Consider the following 15,740-nt stretch of genomic DNA (forward strand, 5'->3'; position numbering starts at 1 on the left):
CTAAACAGTAAGGTAGGCACGTAGTAACACAGTATTTACATTGTGTTTGGTATGATAACTAATGTAGAGATGAGGCATATGAGAAAGTTGGGCATGGTGGCAGACACTTGTGATCTCAGCCACTTAGAAGATGAAGGCAGGAGGATCCTTTGAGCAGAGGTTTAAGACCAGCCTGGGAAAACAAACAAAAAAACCTTCTGGGGGGGATGTGTGTAGACTATGTGCAAATTCTGTGCTATTTCATATAAGGGGCTTGAGCAGCCACAGTGTGTGGGTAATCAGCAGGAAGTCTTAGAACTAATCCCCAGCAGATACCCAGAGATGACTGTACTTGGTTTGAAATAGAATTCCTAGAACATAGCTTCTAAACATTCTAACCTCGTGCTAAATTTAAACTTACAGATACTTTTTTCTTTTCTTTTCTTTTTCTTGGTAATTCTGTTCAGTAAGTTATGAAGATGTAAAATGGTTTCTGTTTAATATTATTTATTCCTTCGTAAAAAATTAACTCCCCTTCCCCATGAATTCAAAGAGTCAACCCTGTCCTTTCATAAGTAAAAATTCTTCATCGAATATTTTGGGGGCTGTTTTATGCTAACATTTGCTTTTGTCCTTAAAGTAAAAGCATTGATTTCTCTGCACAATATTCCCAAAGAGAAACAGTTTCCATCTTCCAAGACACAGAAGAAACCAAAAAGCCAATAATGCTATTTCCCTTGCATTATTCAGGATAGGAGGTATCTGCTTACTGCCAGAATTGGACATAATTTTCCAATGAAGATTTTTACTGAATTATTCTCCCGGGGGGCAAAAAAACTCTTCTTTTGTTTTTTGTTTTTGCTTTGTTCCTGGGATCCTTCAACTTCCTCTAGCCTCTAGGCCTATATAAATGTGTAGGTTTAGATCAAAAGAATAAAGTGCGCTTCTCATCCCAACATATCATTCTTCCTTATCCTTGACAAACACATTCTCAGCCGCTTCCTGCAGCCTTTCCTTGCATGGAATCCACATCCTTTTTCTTGGGAAATTTCTCAAGTGTTCAAACATGAGATGAGAAAACAGAAATAAAACCTTTCAGTATGAGCTGCATTTAGGACAAACTGATGAGAAACAGATTCAGGGTAGTGGTGGGAGTCACCATCTCAATGGCAGGTCTGAAGAGCAATTAAGCTAGGAGAAAACTCCCTAGTTGTCACTGAAAACAAAAACTAAAACCAAAAATAAAAACTGAATAGATCTAGCTTAAGGGTTTAGCCCTAGCTGGTCGCCTACATTTCCTTTGTGAGCATTTATTCATGGTGTTTTCAACTCTTCTATTGATTTGGGGACATTGTGTTTATTCCTTGTAAAATTCATCAACTCACTCTGAAACCTTAAAAAAACATCTGTAATGTCAAAGCAGGAACCATAGACAACCCTGTCTGAACTCCTCAAGTCCCCTTACAGGGTGCCCTGCATGTGACCGCTGACCAGCAAAGGTCTACTGGGTGAAGAAGAAGGAAGACAGTTTGAAAACCTTGGCAATCTCGTTGAGAAGGTCTTGGTATTTGTCTTTGGATGATACGTGTCCAGTCTGCTCCAGTGTGCGAAGACTCCTCTGGATTTTCCTCTTCTTCTGCTCAAGAGGCAGATGACCTTCTTCAATTATTGGTTGCTCGTGAGTCAACCCAGGAGTCCTGGAATCCAAAATCGCACGGCTCACCATGTCTTTGGAGTGTTCTTCTTCCTGCAGAAAAGAGCATATCCAGATGTTGAATATTTTCCCTCTCTTATCCTCTACACTCAGATCGAGGACTTAACACATATAGAGCAAGTTAATGTCATAGGGAAAGAAGTCCTCCAGCTCAAGTCCAAAGAGTAGTGCCAGAATTGTGTTTCATGGTTCTGGAGTCAGCCTTCAGGAGGAATAACCTCCTTTTGTTGAATACCACAGCAATGATGACAGACCTCATTAGGGAAAAATCCTAAGCTACTTTATTACCAAGGTGACAAATCGCCTTGACAATGGACATATTTTCATTAGTAATGGTTTCTTTGCAATTCCTTGGATTTATATCAAAGCCTGGATATCCCAATGGAGAAAATAAAAACTGGATTATTTACTAAGATGTGGCTATGAGAAGCCCGAGTGTCTAGAACCCAGCACATCAGCTCTACCGACGGAGAAACACAAGTGAGTCCAACAGTGAGGCAGGCAGAGCGCTCCATTCTCACACGGAATCACCCTAAAACTAGCCACTGTAAGAAACTAGTAGGTTTCTTTAAACAAAAGCAATCAGGATCTTCTGGCGCAGAGGATCAGGATATTCTACCACTTAAGCCGCCTCATACCGCTGCATGTCAGCTTGTTTTGTTTTTGAGATAGAATCTTGCTAACTTTGCCCAAGCTGGTCTTGAACTTGTTACCCTCCTGCTTGTACCAGTTGGGGATTACAGATGTGAAGCAACATGCTCAGCTTAAGGACACAATTGTTAATAGTTAGATACAGTAATGGTAGACACAGGACCCTGTGGATAGGGTCAGTGACTAACAGGTCAGTAGTAAACAACTATTGTAGAAGCAGAAGCTAACATTAGCATTTAATGTGTACCCAATACTATTGTACACTTTTAATTATATTTTCACTCATTTAATTCTGTGTGTGAATTAAGAATTATTTTTTATTTCCAGCTTACAGTTGAAAAACCTAAGGTACAGATATATTTCTCAGTGCCAGAGCCACAAGCTAGGAGACACAGAGATTACTCAAGTTCCCACATACCTGTGCTCATCATCACACAGTCATAATACAGTGGCAAAAAATGGGAACATTAAGACTAAAGTCTCTAATACTAAATAGGTATATACCACTCTTAATAATTCAAAAGAATTCACATTAACAAACATCAGACAATCTGAAGTTCTGCTTTATATTTTTATATTAAAACCTTAGACAAGATGATTTCCTGGTAACCTATTCAATTAAGAAAGAATAATTTAGGAAACTTAAGTGAAGTTCTGTTAAGAAGCAATTAATTATATAATTTCTGGAACTTTTGTTCAGGGAACAACAATTACTTGTATTAAAATAATAGTGACATTAATTTGTTTTAGCATGGACTGGATAATGATACACTTAAAAAGATATAAGTAATCCAGTGCTGGTGCTCATTCCTGTAATCCTAGCTGAGATTAGGAGGCTGAGATCTGAGGATTGTGGTTTGAAGCCAACCCAAGCAGTAAAATCTGTGAGACTCTTATCTCCAATTAATCACCAAAAAGGCCAGTGAAGATGTGGCTCAACTGGTAGAGAGCTAGGCTTAAACCAAAGAAAGTCAGACATAGTGCCCAGGCCCTGAGTTCAAGCCCCAAGACACACACACACACACACACACACACACACACACACACACACACACACACACACACACACACACACACACACACACACACACACACACACACACACACACACACACACACACACACACACACACACACACACACACACACACACACAAGTAAAAACATTAAAGAAAGACTGTCATGAAACTTTTCTTATATCAACATACTGGTAGTCAGACTAATAGACTCAGATATTTACTTCTGAAGCATTTGGTAAATAGTTTTAATGTGTTTATTCAAAATAGCAAATAGATAAAATAGAGAAAGTTTTTTTTTTTGACATTCTGTCAACTAATAGTATCTCTCAATGGACTTATCCAGCCATACATGGTACACTGAAGCTTATCACGAATGTTCTGAAGTTTTGAGAGACTCAAAACTATCTTTGGATTATAGAAAAATCACAGATAGCCACATGGTTTTACATATAGTTGAAACTAATAGTTTACAGTAAGAGATATAATTCCTTTTTGATGCTGTGGCTAATGCCTGCAATCCAGCTACTAGGGAAATGGAGAACTGGAGGATCACAGTTCCAGGCCAACCTGAGGAAAAAATTATAGTGAGACTTCTCTCAATCAATAAGTGACACTATATCACAATCAATAAACTGGGTATGGTGGTACAAATCCATCATTTCAGCTATTAGGGAGGTGGGGTAGGAAGATCTTGGTCTGTGGCCAACCCTGGACAAAAATTAAACTATATCTGACAAATCACTAATTCAAGAAAGGACTAGGGTGTAGATCAAGTGGTTGAGCACCTGCCTACCAACTGTAGGCCCTGAGTTCAAATTCTAGTACCACCAAAAATTGTTGCATGTCTTTACTTCCTGACCAAACTAGAAAAGTGCCTCCCAGATAATAAATATTTCTCACAAACACTGATTAATAAACATACCTGTTCATTATACTTATTATTTTATAAAGACAAATTACCTGTTCTTCAGTTGCTGGTGTCTCTAAGATTTCAGTTAATGAGGATCCTGGCTGGTTCCGAATCACATCAATGATCATCTTTTTGGTCCTTACAAAGGAGAAAAAGGAGAGAGAGAGACTTTCAGACAGCTGACTTGATGCAAAAAAAAAAAATGATTTCTCTTATGTGAATGCACAAAAGGATGCTTCAAATCAAAGATTCTTACAGGTGTGTTTGAAGGCTCCTGAGCATTTGTATTTGTCCACCAGAGTCTGGGCTTTATAATCTTGATGTTGTAAGACTATTCTGTTAGCAGCATGAGCACAAATACGCTATAGATTCCTTATCTAAATACTTTTTTTGTTCTTTTTGGAGCAAGATTTTTGTTGTTGTTGTTGTTCCTGGGGCTTGAACTTGGTCTGGGAGCTGCCTTTGAGCTTTTGCTCAAGACTAGTGCTTTAAGATTGAAACCAAATCTTCACTTCCAGCTTTTTGGTAGTTAATTGAAGATCAGGGTATCTTATCACAGACTTTCTTTTCTCACAGTGCTGCTTTTAAGCTAAGATCCTGAGATTCTCAGATTACTGAGTAGCTAGGGTTACAGGTGTGAGCCACAGGTGCCCAGAAACTACTTTTTGATAGGCAGCTGAGATGTCTTACTATGGAAGAGACCAGGATGGTAGCTACTATCCTTTTCTCCTGACTTCAGTAGCATGTAAACTTCAGTCTGTCACTGCATCCAAAGCTTTAGGAATCACACTAATGGTGTCCTCTATTTTCACAAAGTTATGGAACAATGTGAAGACTAGTGGTCACAGAAGCCCAGAATGGCTGTAGAGGCTTGGGCTGCTGGCCGACCCCAGCAGTCAGGAGGCTGAGTGTTCAAGGACCTGAGGAACAAGGAGACAGGGCTGGCTCTTTGGTTTCCTGTGGAAGGGAACAAAGTTCAGATGTGGAAATCCTACCGAGGTGCTAAAACCACACATTCTTTCATATGTGTATATGTGCTCTTGTTGCCAATTGGCCAGATGTCTCTAATTAGGGATCAGGCTATGCAATTATGTAAGAAAGGATTTTATTGGAAGTGTGTCTTCAAGAAAGAATGTAGAAAGATTTTAACATAAAGGGTAAATAGGAGCTGGGTGGCTCATGGATATAATAATCCTAATTACTCAGGAGGCTGCAATCAGAGGACTGTGGTTCAAAGCCAGCCTGGGCAAGGAAGTCTATAAGACTCATCTCTAATTAACCATCAAAAAGCCAGAAGTGGAACTGTAGTAAGTGGTAGTGCAGTAGCCTTGAATGACGAAACCGAAGGCAGTGCCCAGGCCTTGAGTTCAAGCCCCAGTTCCAGCATCATAAAACTCCCTAACCACTCGCCCGACCCTAATGCCAACAAAGCAAAACCAACCAAGCAACAACAACAGAAAAAGGTGAATGGAAAAGTTTGCACACACACACATAGAATAGTAATTACACTGGAAAAAATACCCTTCCTTCAAAAGAAGGAAACATGACTTTAAAATCTGTCTGACCCCAGGAACACTGTGGGGAGAGAAGACCTGAAAATTGCCGTAAACTGCAAGCAGGTTAGGTGTGAAGTTTCATTTTTATTGTAGCCCTGGTACTGTTTTGGTTCTGCTAGAGAAGAGAATTCTTAAACAGCAGCAGGAAATGTTCACACAACATGAAACTAGAAATAAAAATACATGTTTTCATGGTTGAAGCATAAAAGCAGAAGTTCCCGAATGGTCCTCAAAGTTATTTTGAATATAAACTTTCTGAAGCTGGGATCGAATCCAGGAAGTTATCTATAAACATTTTTTTTCCTTCTCATTTTCTGTTTCTTCCAAGTCTGCATGAGAAGCCTGATCACATTGCAACTTCCGTTTCTCCCTTCTCTGGGGTCTCAGAGAGCCATTTCCTCTGGCACTATGACCCTTCACTGACTGGGGATTTTCAGGCTGTCTGGGAATGCACAACTAAAGACTCTAGGGAGTCAAAGGTGAGCACATAGCTAATTATAGCCATGTGGGAGCAGGCACGGTTTCTGAGGTGGCCATAGCTTGGAAGGCCTGCTGTCCCTTCCTCTGTCTACATCTCCATCTTCATCAAAAGGAATGAGACAGAAACATTGAGTTAAAAATACAAGCTTTGTATGACTTTAAGAATTATTTGTTCAAGAGCTGCTGAAGGACAAACTGCTCATATGACTGTGTATCCTCTTTGAATTCTGTTACATCAGGTCTGTGGAATCCATTGCTCAAGTTCTACCCTTGACATTCTGTGTCCAAATAACCATCCAGGATAGGGAATTCAGCTCCCTCTCCCCACAGTGGACTGTGGGTCAGACAGATGTAAGGCCACATCTGGGCTACTATTGTGTATTAGCCAGGTAAGCCTGTGCAAATTATATAATTCTTCTAAGTATTTTTTAAAATCAGTCATAAAATGGAAACCTCTTAAGAGAATTGATGGAGGACTGAATACAAAGATGCAAAGCCTATTCTTGCCAGTTCTGACACATGGTAAGCATTCCAATGGTCAAGTAAGTTGTGTTGCTCAAGATGGCATGGGTGGCAGCCAAGTCCTTGAGAATGCTTGGTCCCATAGGGATGTGCTATGTGTACTGGAGCTTGAAGATTTAGTTGGGACTAAAGAATTTACAGTATCTTATTAATAAATTTTTATACTGGCCATCTGTTGATAGAAACTATTTTTTTTTTTTGGTTGGTTGTGGGGTCTGGACTCTGGGCCTGGTGCTGGCCCTCAGCTCTTCAGCTCAAGGCTAGCGCTCTACCATTTGAGCCATAGTGCCACTTCCAGCTTTTTCTGTGTATGTGGCTGAGGAATCGAACCCAGGGCCTCAGGCATGCAAGGCAAGCGCTCTACCACTGAGCCACCTTCCCAGCCCAATAGAAACTATTTTTAATAAATTGAGTTAAATAAAATATATGAAGAGATGGGCTGGGAAGGTGGCTCAGTGGTAGAGCGCTTGCCTAGCATGCCTGAGGCCCTGGGTTCGATTCCTCAGCACCACATAAGCAAGAAAAAAAGGCAGAAGTGGCGCTGTGGCTCAAGTGGTAGAGTGCTAGCCTTGAGCTGAAGAGCTGAGGGACAGCGCCCAGGCCCAGAGTTCAGGCCCCACGACTGGACCCCCCCCCCAAAATAAATAAAATATATGAAGAAAAACAATCTTAACTCAATGTCAACTAAAAATAAGTGACTTATGAGCTGGGCACCGGTGGTTCACACCTATAGTGTTAGCTACTTAGGAGGCTGAGATCTGAGGATCATGCTTCAAAGCCAGCCTGGGAGCAAGTGCGCATGAGACTCGTATCTCCAATTAAGCACAAAAAGGCTGGAGGTGGAACGGTAACTCATATGTTTGAATGTTAGCCTTGAGCAATCTAAGCCCCGAATTCAAGCTCCAGCACTGGCACACACATTCATGCAGTTACACAAACACACACATGCATGCTAAAGAAATAAGTATGAAGTAATGGACATATTAATTCTCCTGACCAGATCACTAGACATTGTACACATGTATCAAAATGCTGAACTGTACTCTCTATGTACAAGTACTATGTGTCAATTTAAAATTTCATAAAATAAAATTTCCAGCTGGAAAAAGTCACAGGTTGGTTTTTTTTTTTTTTTTTTTTTTTAGAAAACTTGTGGCTTTTAGAAAATGATATTAAATTTCTTTTGGAAAGCACAGTACTGAAAGGCACAGAACATTTCATTCTTCAGGAGGAAGTTAGCACTATCCAAGGCCCACTCCCTGCCCTGGTTAGTCACAGGACTTCTGGGAAACAATCCACTATCTGCTGTTACAAACAAGACAGAGACCTAAGAAGTTTAATGGCGAGACAGACACCTCACACTACTGTCTAGTGTTGTAGAACATAAGCCAAGTTCCTTTTCCACATAAGCAGCTGGTCACAAACCTCTGGTGACGGTCCATGACCACAGACTCTATCTTCCTACTTATGTTTTGGGACATGTGGAGATGAAACTTGGGACTTTGGCATGCTGAACATACTTTTTTTCACTCAGATTCAACTTCAGATCCCGACCTCCTCTTCCATCACCAAGAAGCCTCTGAGGTCCTTAAATGTTTAATATAATCTGCAGAATTCATAGTTTGGTTTACATTTTTGTTGCCAATGACCTTACAATGTGCTCCCCTCTGTACCCCAGTACACATCCCTCCTTATAGTCATGTCTGACAAGCACAAATCAATAGTATTGATCTGTGTCTGTTCAAATGTCGTGGTAGAGTATGGACTATGTATCAGTAAGAGGCTAATGTGAACCAAGAATCCTGACTTCCCTGAATGAGGCACTATTTAAAATCTAGAATTAAGACACTGAAATACACCAGGGATTTTCTTTAGCAGAGCTGTACTGTTATTTACTTATGTCTCTAAGTGAGACCGTGTGTCTCTTGAAAGATGTCCCCTGGCTTGGCCATTCCATGAATATGGCATCCATTAATGTGACACCATTATTAAACTCTGCCGGGTAGAATTCGAACCTTTCTCTGTCACCTGCACAACACTGAAGAGGAATCAGTGTTTGTAGCATCTCAGGAATCTCTTTTTTGAACATTCCAATGGCATTATTACATACTGTTTGCACTATACCTCAAGTGTCACTAAGCCAGTGAGTGCTCTTGCCAGCTTGAAACAGAATCAAGGAAATCTCTCTGGTAGGATAATGGATCGCTAAACTCAATCAGGAGAACATTCTTAAGAGATGACAACTTAAGCGCTTGAGCAGCTAAGTATGATTTATAAAAACCACAAGCATTACCCTCTATTTAAATACAAATACTTTGGTGGAAAAGCAAGCTCAATAAAGGCCTCTAGGATAACATATTTTGAGATGTCATAATTTCTAGTAAGAGAGATTTACAAGTGTATGGTTCTTTATAATTTATAAGATGCCCAGGCTTGTCACAGCCCTCGCTGCTGGTCTGCCGTATGGCTGGGCACATTGCTGGCTGGGTCATTTGCGGCATCTTTTGGCTGATATGTAATCCATGGAGCTACTATCCCATAGTATCCCATCGCTACCGCATTGGATTCTGTTTGTTTAGAACTGGGAAAGTGGTAGTAGCCCACACTGAAGCCCCAGTCCTTGGGGCTTGCACTCAGGGCCTGGGCACTGTCCCTGAACTTTCCAACTCAGGGCTGCTATTCCGCCACTTGAGCCATACCTCCTCTCTGGCTTTATGCTAATTAATTGAAGATAAGAGTCTCACAGACTTTCTTCAGATCACTACTCAGCCTCCTAAGCAGCTAGGATTATGGAAGTGAGCACTGGCTTGACTGAGGTTTGCTATTCCACAAAAATACAGAAAAGACCTTAATGTTCCCTCCAACTCGGACATGTGCCCTTCATGTCTATCACCCTTCTCAGTTGTTCACCTCTGACCTGGAAGGACACACTAGCATCAACAGTGCCACCATGTCCCTGCTGTAATCCTCATCCTTTATCCTAGTGTTCTTTTTTTTTTTTTTTTTTTTTTTTTTGCCAGTCGTGGAGCTTGAACTCAGAGCCTAGGCACCATCCCCGAACTTCTTTTGCTCAAGGCTAGCACTCTTCTACTTGAGCCACAGCACCATTTCCAGCTTTTTCTTTTTATGTAGTACTGAGGAACTGAACCCAGGGCTTCATGTATGCTAGGCAAGCACTCTACCACTAAGCCAAATTCACAGCCCTTTATCTTAGTATTCTTAGATGCAAAGAATAATGGCCTAGCCCTCAAGAACTGTGTGTTGCAAATGTTGGCTCTGGATGATTTAAGAGCAATGGTTTGAATGTGCTCCAGTTATTAGCTATGGAAGTTAACTCCATGTCCATAGCGTTACTGAAGGTATTATATGCATATTATAATAATTATAATAAGTGTAAGATAATAATCCACAGAAGAGGCAAAAATATTTGCAAATCATGTGTCTGATAAGGATAAAGTATCCTGAATGTATAAGGAGCTCTTAGAACCCAGAAACAGTAACAATAAAATCCTCCACTTAAATATAGGTAAAAATTTGAATAGATATTTCAACTAAAAAGGATATATAAATGGTCAGGAATCACATGTAGAGATACTTAACTGCACTAACAAACTAATTCCAAATTGAAGCCACAAAGAAACATTCCCTTATACTCATTGGAATGGCTACTTTTTTTTTTCTTTTTGGTATGTTCTGGGGCCTGAACTCTAGGCCTGGGCGCTGTCCCTCAGCTCTTCAACTCAAGGCTAGCACTCTACCACTTGAGCCACAGCTCCACTTCCAGCTTTTTCTGCTTACGTGGTGGGGAGGAATTGAGTGCAGGGCCTCATGCATGCAAGACAAGCTCTCTACCACTGACCCACCTTCCCAGCCCCTGGAATGGCTACTATTTGAAGAAAAAGAGGAAAGAAGGAAAGGAGGAAAGAAAGGAAGGAAATAACTGTCAAGGGGAATACAGAAGTCATACTTTGGTAGGGGAAAGGCAAAACAGTATAGCCACTATGGAAAATAGTTTTGTAGTTCCTCAAAAAGCTGAACACAGAATTCCCATATAACCCAGAATTCTACTCCCTGGCATATACCTGCAAACACCTGAAAACAGATATTCAAACAAACTTGTACCTAACTTGTACATAGCAGCACTATTCTATAGGCAATAGATGAAAACAATCCAAATATCCACCAGTGATTTCAAAGATAACCAAAGTACTGTATATTCATACAATGAAAGGGATCATAAAAAGGAACAAATTCATGAATCATACTACAATACGGAGAACTACTACACTGAATAAAAGTCAAACACCAAAGGCTGTGTATTACATGATTCTCATAATATATTACATGATTCTTATAATATGAATGTGGAACAAGTAAATTCAGAGACAGAAACTAGCCTAGTAGTTAGCAGAGGCTGAGAACAGGGAGGAGGAGGACTGAATGAACACTTGAGATGGTAAAAATTTTCTAAAACTAGACAGAGGTGATGATGCACAATACCGTGACTGTCCTAAATGCCTTTGAAGTGTGTACTTAAAAATGGTTGGAATACTAGATTTTGTGCTATGTTTATTTCACCAATATTAAAAAATCAACCCATTAGCTGGCTGCACATCATACGGTGACAGAAGGATTGGCTGTTGTGGGCAGCTAGCGCACCCTCGGTAGCAGAAGGGTGGCTACACAGGGCTGAGGCTGGTGTAAGCTCAGCAGGACAATGTGCCATGCTTTCCAGACAAAGTCAGCTCTTTACAACATGTCTGACTTTTATGATGTTGTTTTTAAGATGCAAGTTCCAAGAATTTGTGGAATCCTGGAGACTCCTGCTCAGAAATTAGTATGAATATGTAGGCCAGTCATATGATTTTAATATGTTAGACTACTCAAATGTAATTCTCATTACATTTGAGATTTAATGCAGTCAACTGCATTTAGCAAATAGCATTCAAATACTACATAAAGTCAATTAAGGGGAAACTTCTTCCCATCATCTCACAGGATAAATTTTATGAGATCATGGGGTCTAATTTCATTTGCATGACACCAACACCCAGTCTGGGTTTCCACTTACTTTGATAATTGGCCTGTTCAGAGGAAATTATGGAGTTCATTCATTTCACTCTTTTTCCTGCCCTGCCCTGAACTGTGTTTCAGAAAGTGCAATCTATCTTGGTAAACAGGGTTGGCAAAGAAAGGCTCTCGGCTCTGGGAGGCCATGGCTGTGGCTGGCTCTGTCTTGCAGCTGGGCCTCTTGCTGTGCCCTCTCTTCAGCTGGACCTCAGGCTGCAAGCACTGGGAGATAAGAGATTCCACTGGCCGGTGTCCAGCCTGGTCCCCATCCCAGAGCCTTAACATGTGGTAGGTGCTCAAATGAAGGACTCTTAGAAGATCTGAGCACAACCTAAACAAGCCTTGTAGAAACTTGGAGCCCAGCAGAACACACTGAAGAAGCTCTTTTTTTTTTTGGTATTTACGTGAGTGGTTGTGTATCTGGAAAAAGTCAAGTAGAGACAAATGTGGCCTACAGCACGTCAGTGGCAGGACCGCAAGCTCTTATAAACAAAACCACCTCCGTACTCAGGACATGTAGCCTGGAAGAAGTGTGTGAAATACTGTGCTCCCACACAGTTGTTCCCAGTGGTCCTCATTTCCCTCTCCAGAGTCCGCTCCAATATATAACTCCCGTTCCACACAGTTACATAGCCTCTCGTTGATAAATGACAGCATTTTGTATTCTTGTCTCAGTGTTTTCATGTATGGTGTGGGAACACTCACTGATCTCACTACTCTTTTCTGTAAGTCTAATGTGGGACATGCATGCAGCTAGGAAAAATATTGATTTAAGATGTGATTGCTTCGTTAGAAATCTTTGGGGACAGGAAATAGTATGTATGTAAACAAAGTCAAACACCTCTAGAATTAGTTTAATAGGAAAGAAGCCTGACAAATCAGATGGTGATATGTCTTGTCATGAGTATGAGCTTTTTCCCTGAATCAATCACTTCATTTCTTCCAGGAAAGAAATCAAAATGTTTTGTGCAACACTAAAAATCAACACAGACTTGGTAGGCTAGCCTAATGCTTAGTTCTCTTCCAAACATCTATTGTTGTTTGGTTTGATATATGATGGATGGATGCAACGCATTTCCATATTCACTTTGCTTCAGCTTGCAAGGTTCAAGAGATACAATTGGAGACTGTACCCTTTAAGCCCCAAACTTACTTTATCATGAGGCTTCGGCTATCCACAGATTCACCATCTCCTAGGTCATATTTGCTGGTCAAGGAAAGGGAAATCTCAGTCTTGGAGAGTTGATTTAGTGTATTTTCCTTGTTAGGGTCGTTGGGGTCAATGGATCCTTCCCCTGTGGCAAAAAGCAAGCCATGGTGTTATTCTTTGCATCTCCCTCCCATGGTCATAGCATCAGCCATATAAGTCAGGGGCCCTGCAGAAGTCAGACATAGTAACTCCATGGTAGGCCATAGTCTGGGTAAAACTCACATCTGCAAAGAATGCAGACTTAAGAATATCTGAGTAACACGTTAAAATAACCTGGGACAGTGGGGGCAGGGAATGTGACGGAGGGGGTGAGATTGGTTGGAATACAGCATAAGCATGTGTGTAGATATAACAATAAAATTCCCCCACCCATATAACTAATATATTCTAACAAAAATTACATGAAATAGATATTCTAACTATGAGCAAATAACTAAAAGATAGCTGCTAATCAAAGAAACTGTTAGAAAACAGTGAAGAAGTCATTATGTTCTAACACATCTGTTCTTTTTTCTTTCTTGCTGGTTCTGAGGCCTTGTGCCCCCAGTTTAGCTTTTTTGCTCCAAGCTGGCACTCTACTACTTCCAACTTTCTGCCAGTTAGAGATAAAAGTCTCAAGCATTTGTCTATCTGATTTGGCTTTGAACCTCCATTCTCAGATCTGAGTCTCCTGAAAAGTTGCTAGGTTTGTTTAGGTGTGAACCACTGGTGCTTGGCTCTTTTTTTCTTTCTTACATTTATTTGATTTATTTTTTTGTGAAACAGATGGACAAATCTGTTTTGATGTGCCTAGAACTTACCTTCATGAATACCAAACTGTCTTATAGTCTAGGAAAATTATAGAATTTGGGGAGAAGGGCGCTGCGGGGGGGGGGGGCGGGTTGAACCTTGGGCCTTTGCACACGTTAAGCAGGTACTTTTCTTCTGAGTGACACCTAGCCCTGAGTTAACAATTCTTGGTAGAAGAAGGAGCACAGGGAGCTCTTATCCTTTCAGTAAGCCTAACAGTTAGATTCCACTTTTTCTTTTTATAATCTCAAATACAGAAACTATACAAGAGGCCAAAATGGTGAAGATTAGAAAGAACGAGCTCTCACCCAGAAAGGATTCTATGGTGGGCACGTCTCCCAGCGTCTCAAGCAGCTCATTGAGTGAGTCACTCTTCTCTGCAGCAATCACGTCCTGATGTTCCAACAGGAGCTGTACACAGAGGATAACACACACGTGCAGTCAGCCAGCTCCATTCCCAGCCTGCCAGACTCACGTACTGCCTCTTCTAGATTTCTAGCATTTTCTCTGGCTATTGTTTACACCTTAAGGACAAGTTGGACAATTATTAAAGCTTATGGATAGAGACACAATCTCAGTTCTATCTCAGAGGGAAATGTCTGCATCCAGGAACTGTAGTAATGAAGGCGTTCCTAGATCTTTTTCAGAAAGGTTTACACAATGATCATGTTGGTAAGATCTGCTAAGGTCCTGCCTTGTACACAGCTTGTGTGCTCCACACTACCTTCACAAAATCTACATTGAGACAGAAGGGTCTTGGCTAACACCAACAGCAAACTGGCAGGGTGTTTTCTCTTCCTCCTCCTCTTCCTCTCTTTCTTTCTTTTTTTTTCCCTGTGCTTATCTTTCTTTTCCATTCATAGCTGGTGCTCTGATACTTGAGCCATACTTCCAGTTGGCAATTTTCCTAATTTACTGGAGATATGAGTTTTGAGGACTTTCCTTCCCTGGTTGGCTTCTAATCTTGATTCTTAGATCTCAGCCTCCCAAGAAGCTAGGATTATAGGTGTAAGCCATCGGCACCTGGCTGAAAGGGTATTTTCGTATCACTTTAGTAATCAAATACTGAATTTTTTTAACAAAAAAAAATCCCACTCTTTACCTATTTTGTCATTCAACTCTGTTTGTGGGGCTTGAACTCAGGACTTGGATGTTGTCCTGAGCTTTTTTGCTTGCCACTAATGCTCTACTACCTGAGCCACAGTGTCACTTCCTGCTTTTTTGGTCTTTAACTGAGTCTTAATGACTTTCTTTCCCGGGCTGGCTTTGCACCTCAATCCTCAGATCTCAGCTTCTTGAGTAGCTTGAGTCTCTGAGCTCCTGGCTATTACTTGGCTTTGAAGATCTTACAGGAGATAAAAATGGCAGCACTGCCTTCATGGTTCCTTGTGGTGGGAACAGTGGGATGGGAAATGGCTTTCCAGAACCCACATGGCTACAAAGGCAATTATCTCTTTCCAGTCTTAGAGAAATGCTGTCACTCTTCAAGAGCAGCTACACTGCCAGGGAAAGCCAGCAAGGACAGCACAGCTTTTGTTTGCATTTCTAATTAGTTGAAACTATGTTTCTAAATTTCTGACATCCTGCCTGTAGGAGACTTATTTTAGTTGTTTTGAATCATAATATTATAATAATCATAGTTCTGAATTATAATGATAGTTAGTCCCATTTCCACTTTTTTTCCTTCCTTTCTTTCTTTCCTTTCTTTCTTTCCTTTCTTTTTCTTTCTTTCTTTCTTTCTTTCTCTCCTCCCCACCTCTCTTTAGTTGTTTGTGGGACTTGAACTCAGAGCCTGCATGCTCAGCTCTTAAGACTAACCCTCTACCACTTTGAGTCACAA

The 15,740-nt window shown here is 40.7% G+C and overlaps 1 protein-coding gene across 1 annotated transcript in view; it reads right to left on the reverse strand.

The window, feature by feature from the left end:
* LOC138834381 (ras GTPase-activating-like protein IQGAP2) overlaps nucleotides 1–15,740 on the reverse strand; it is a 257,374-nt gene that overhangs the window by 22,209 nt on the left and 219,425 nt on the right. Inside the window, exons 29-32 of the mRNA XM_070033008.1 lie at nucleotides 14,209–14,311; nucleotides 13,055–13,196; nucleotides 4,324–4,411; nucleotides 1,517–1,726 (exon numbers count right to left, since the gene is read on the reverse strand). Of these exons, the coding sequence (XP_069889109.1) occupies nucleotides 1,517–1,726; nucleotides 4,324–4,411; nucleotides 13,055–13,196; nucleotides 14,209–14,311 (543 nt within the window). The remainder of the gene's footprint in view (nucleotides 1–1,516; nucleotides 1,727–4,323; nucleotides 4,412–13,054; nucleotides 13,197–14,208; nucleotides 14,312–15,740) is intronic.

This window comes from Dipodomys merriami, unplaced genomic scaffold (assembly GCF_024711535.1).
Source record: "Dipodomys merriami isolate MVZ:Mamm:240054 unplaced genomic scaffold, mDipMer1.0.p SCAF_213, whole genome shotgun sequence".
In the NCBI taxonomy this organism is placed as follows: Eukaryota; Metazoa; Chordata; class Mammalia; order Rodentia; family Heteromyidae; genus Dipodomys; species Dipodomys merriami.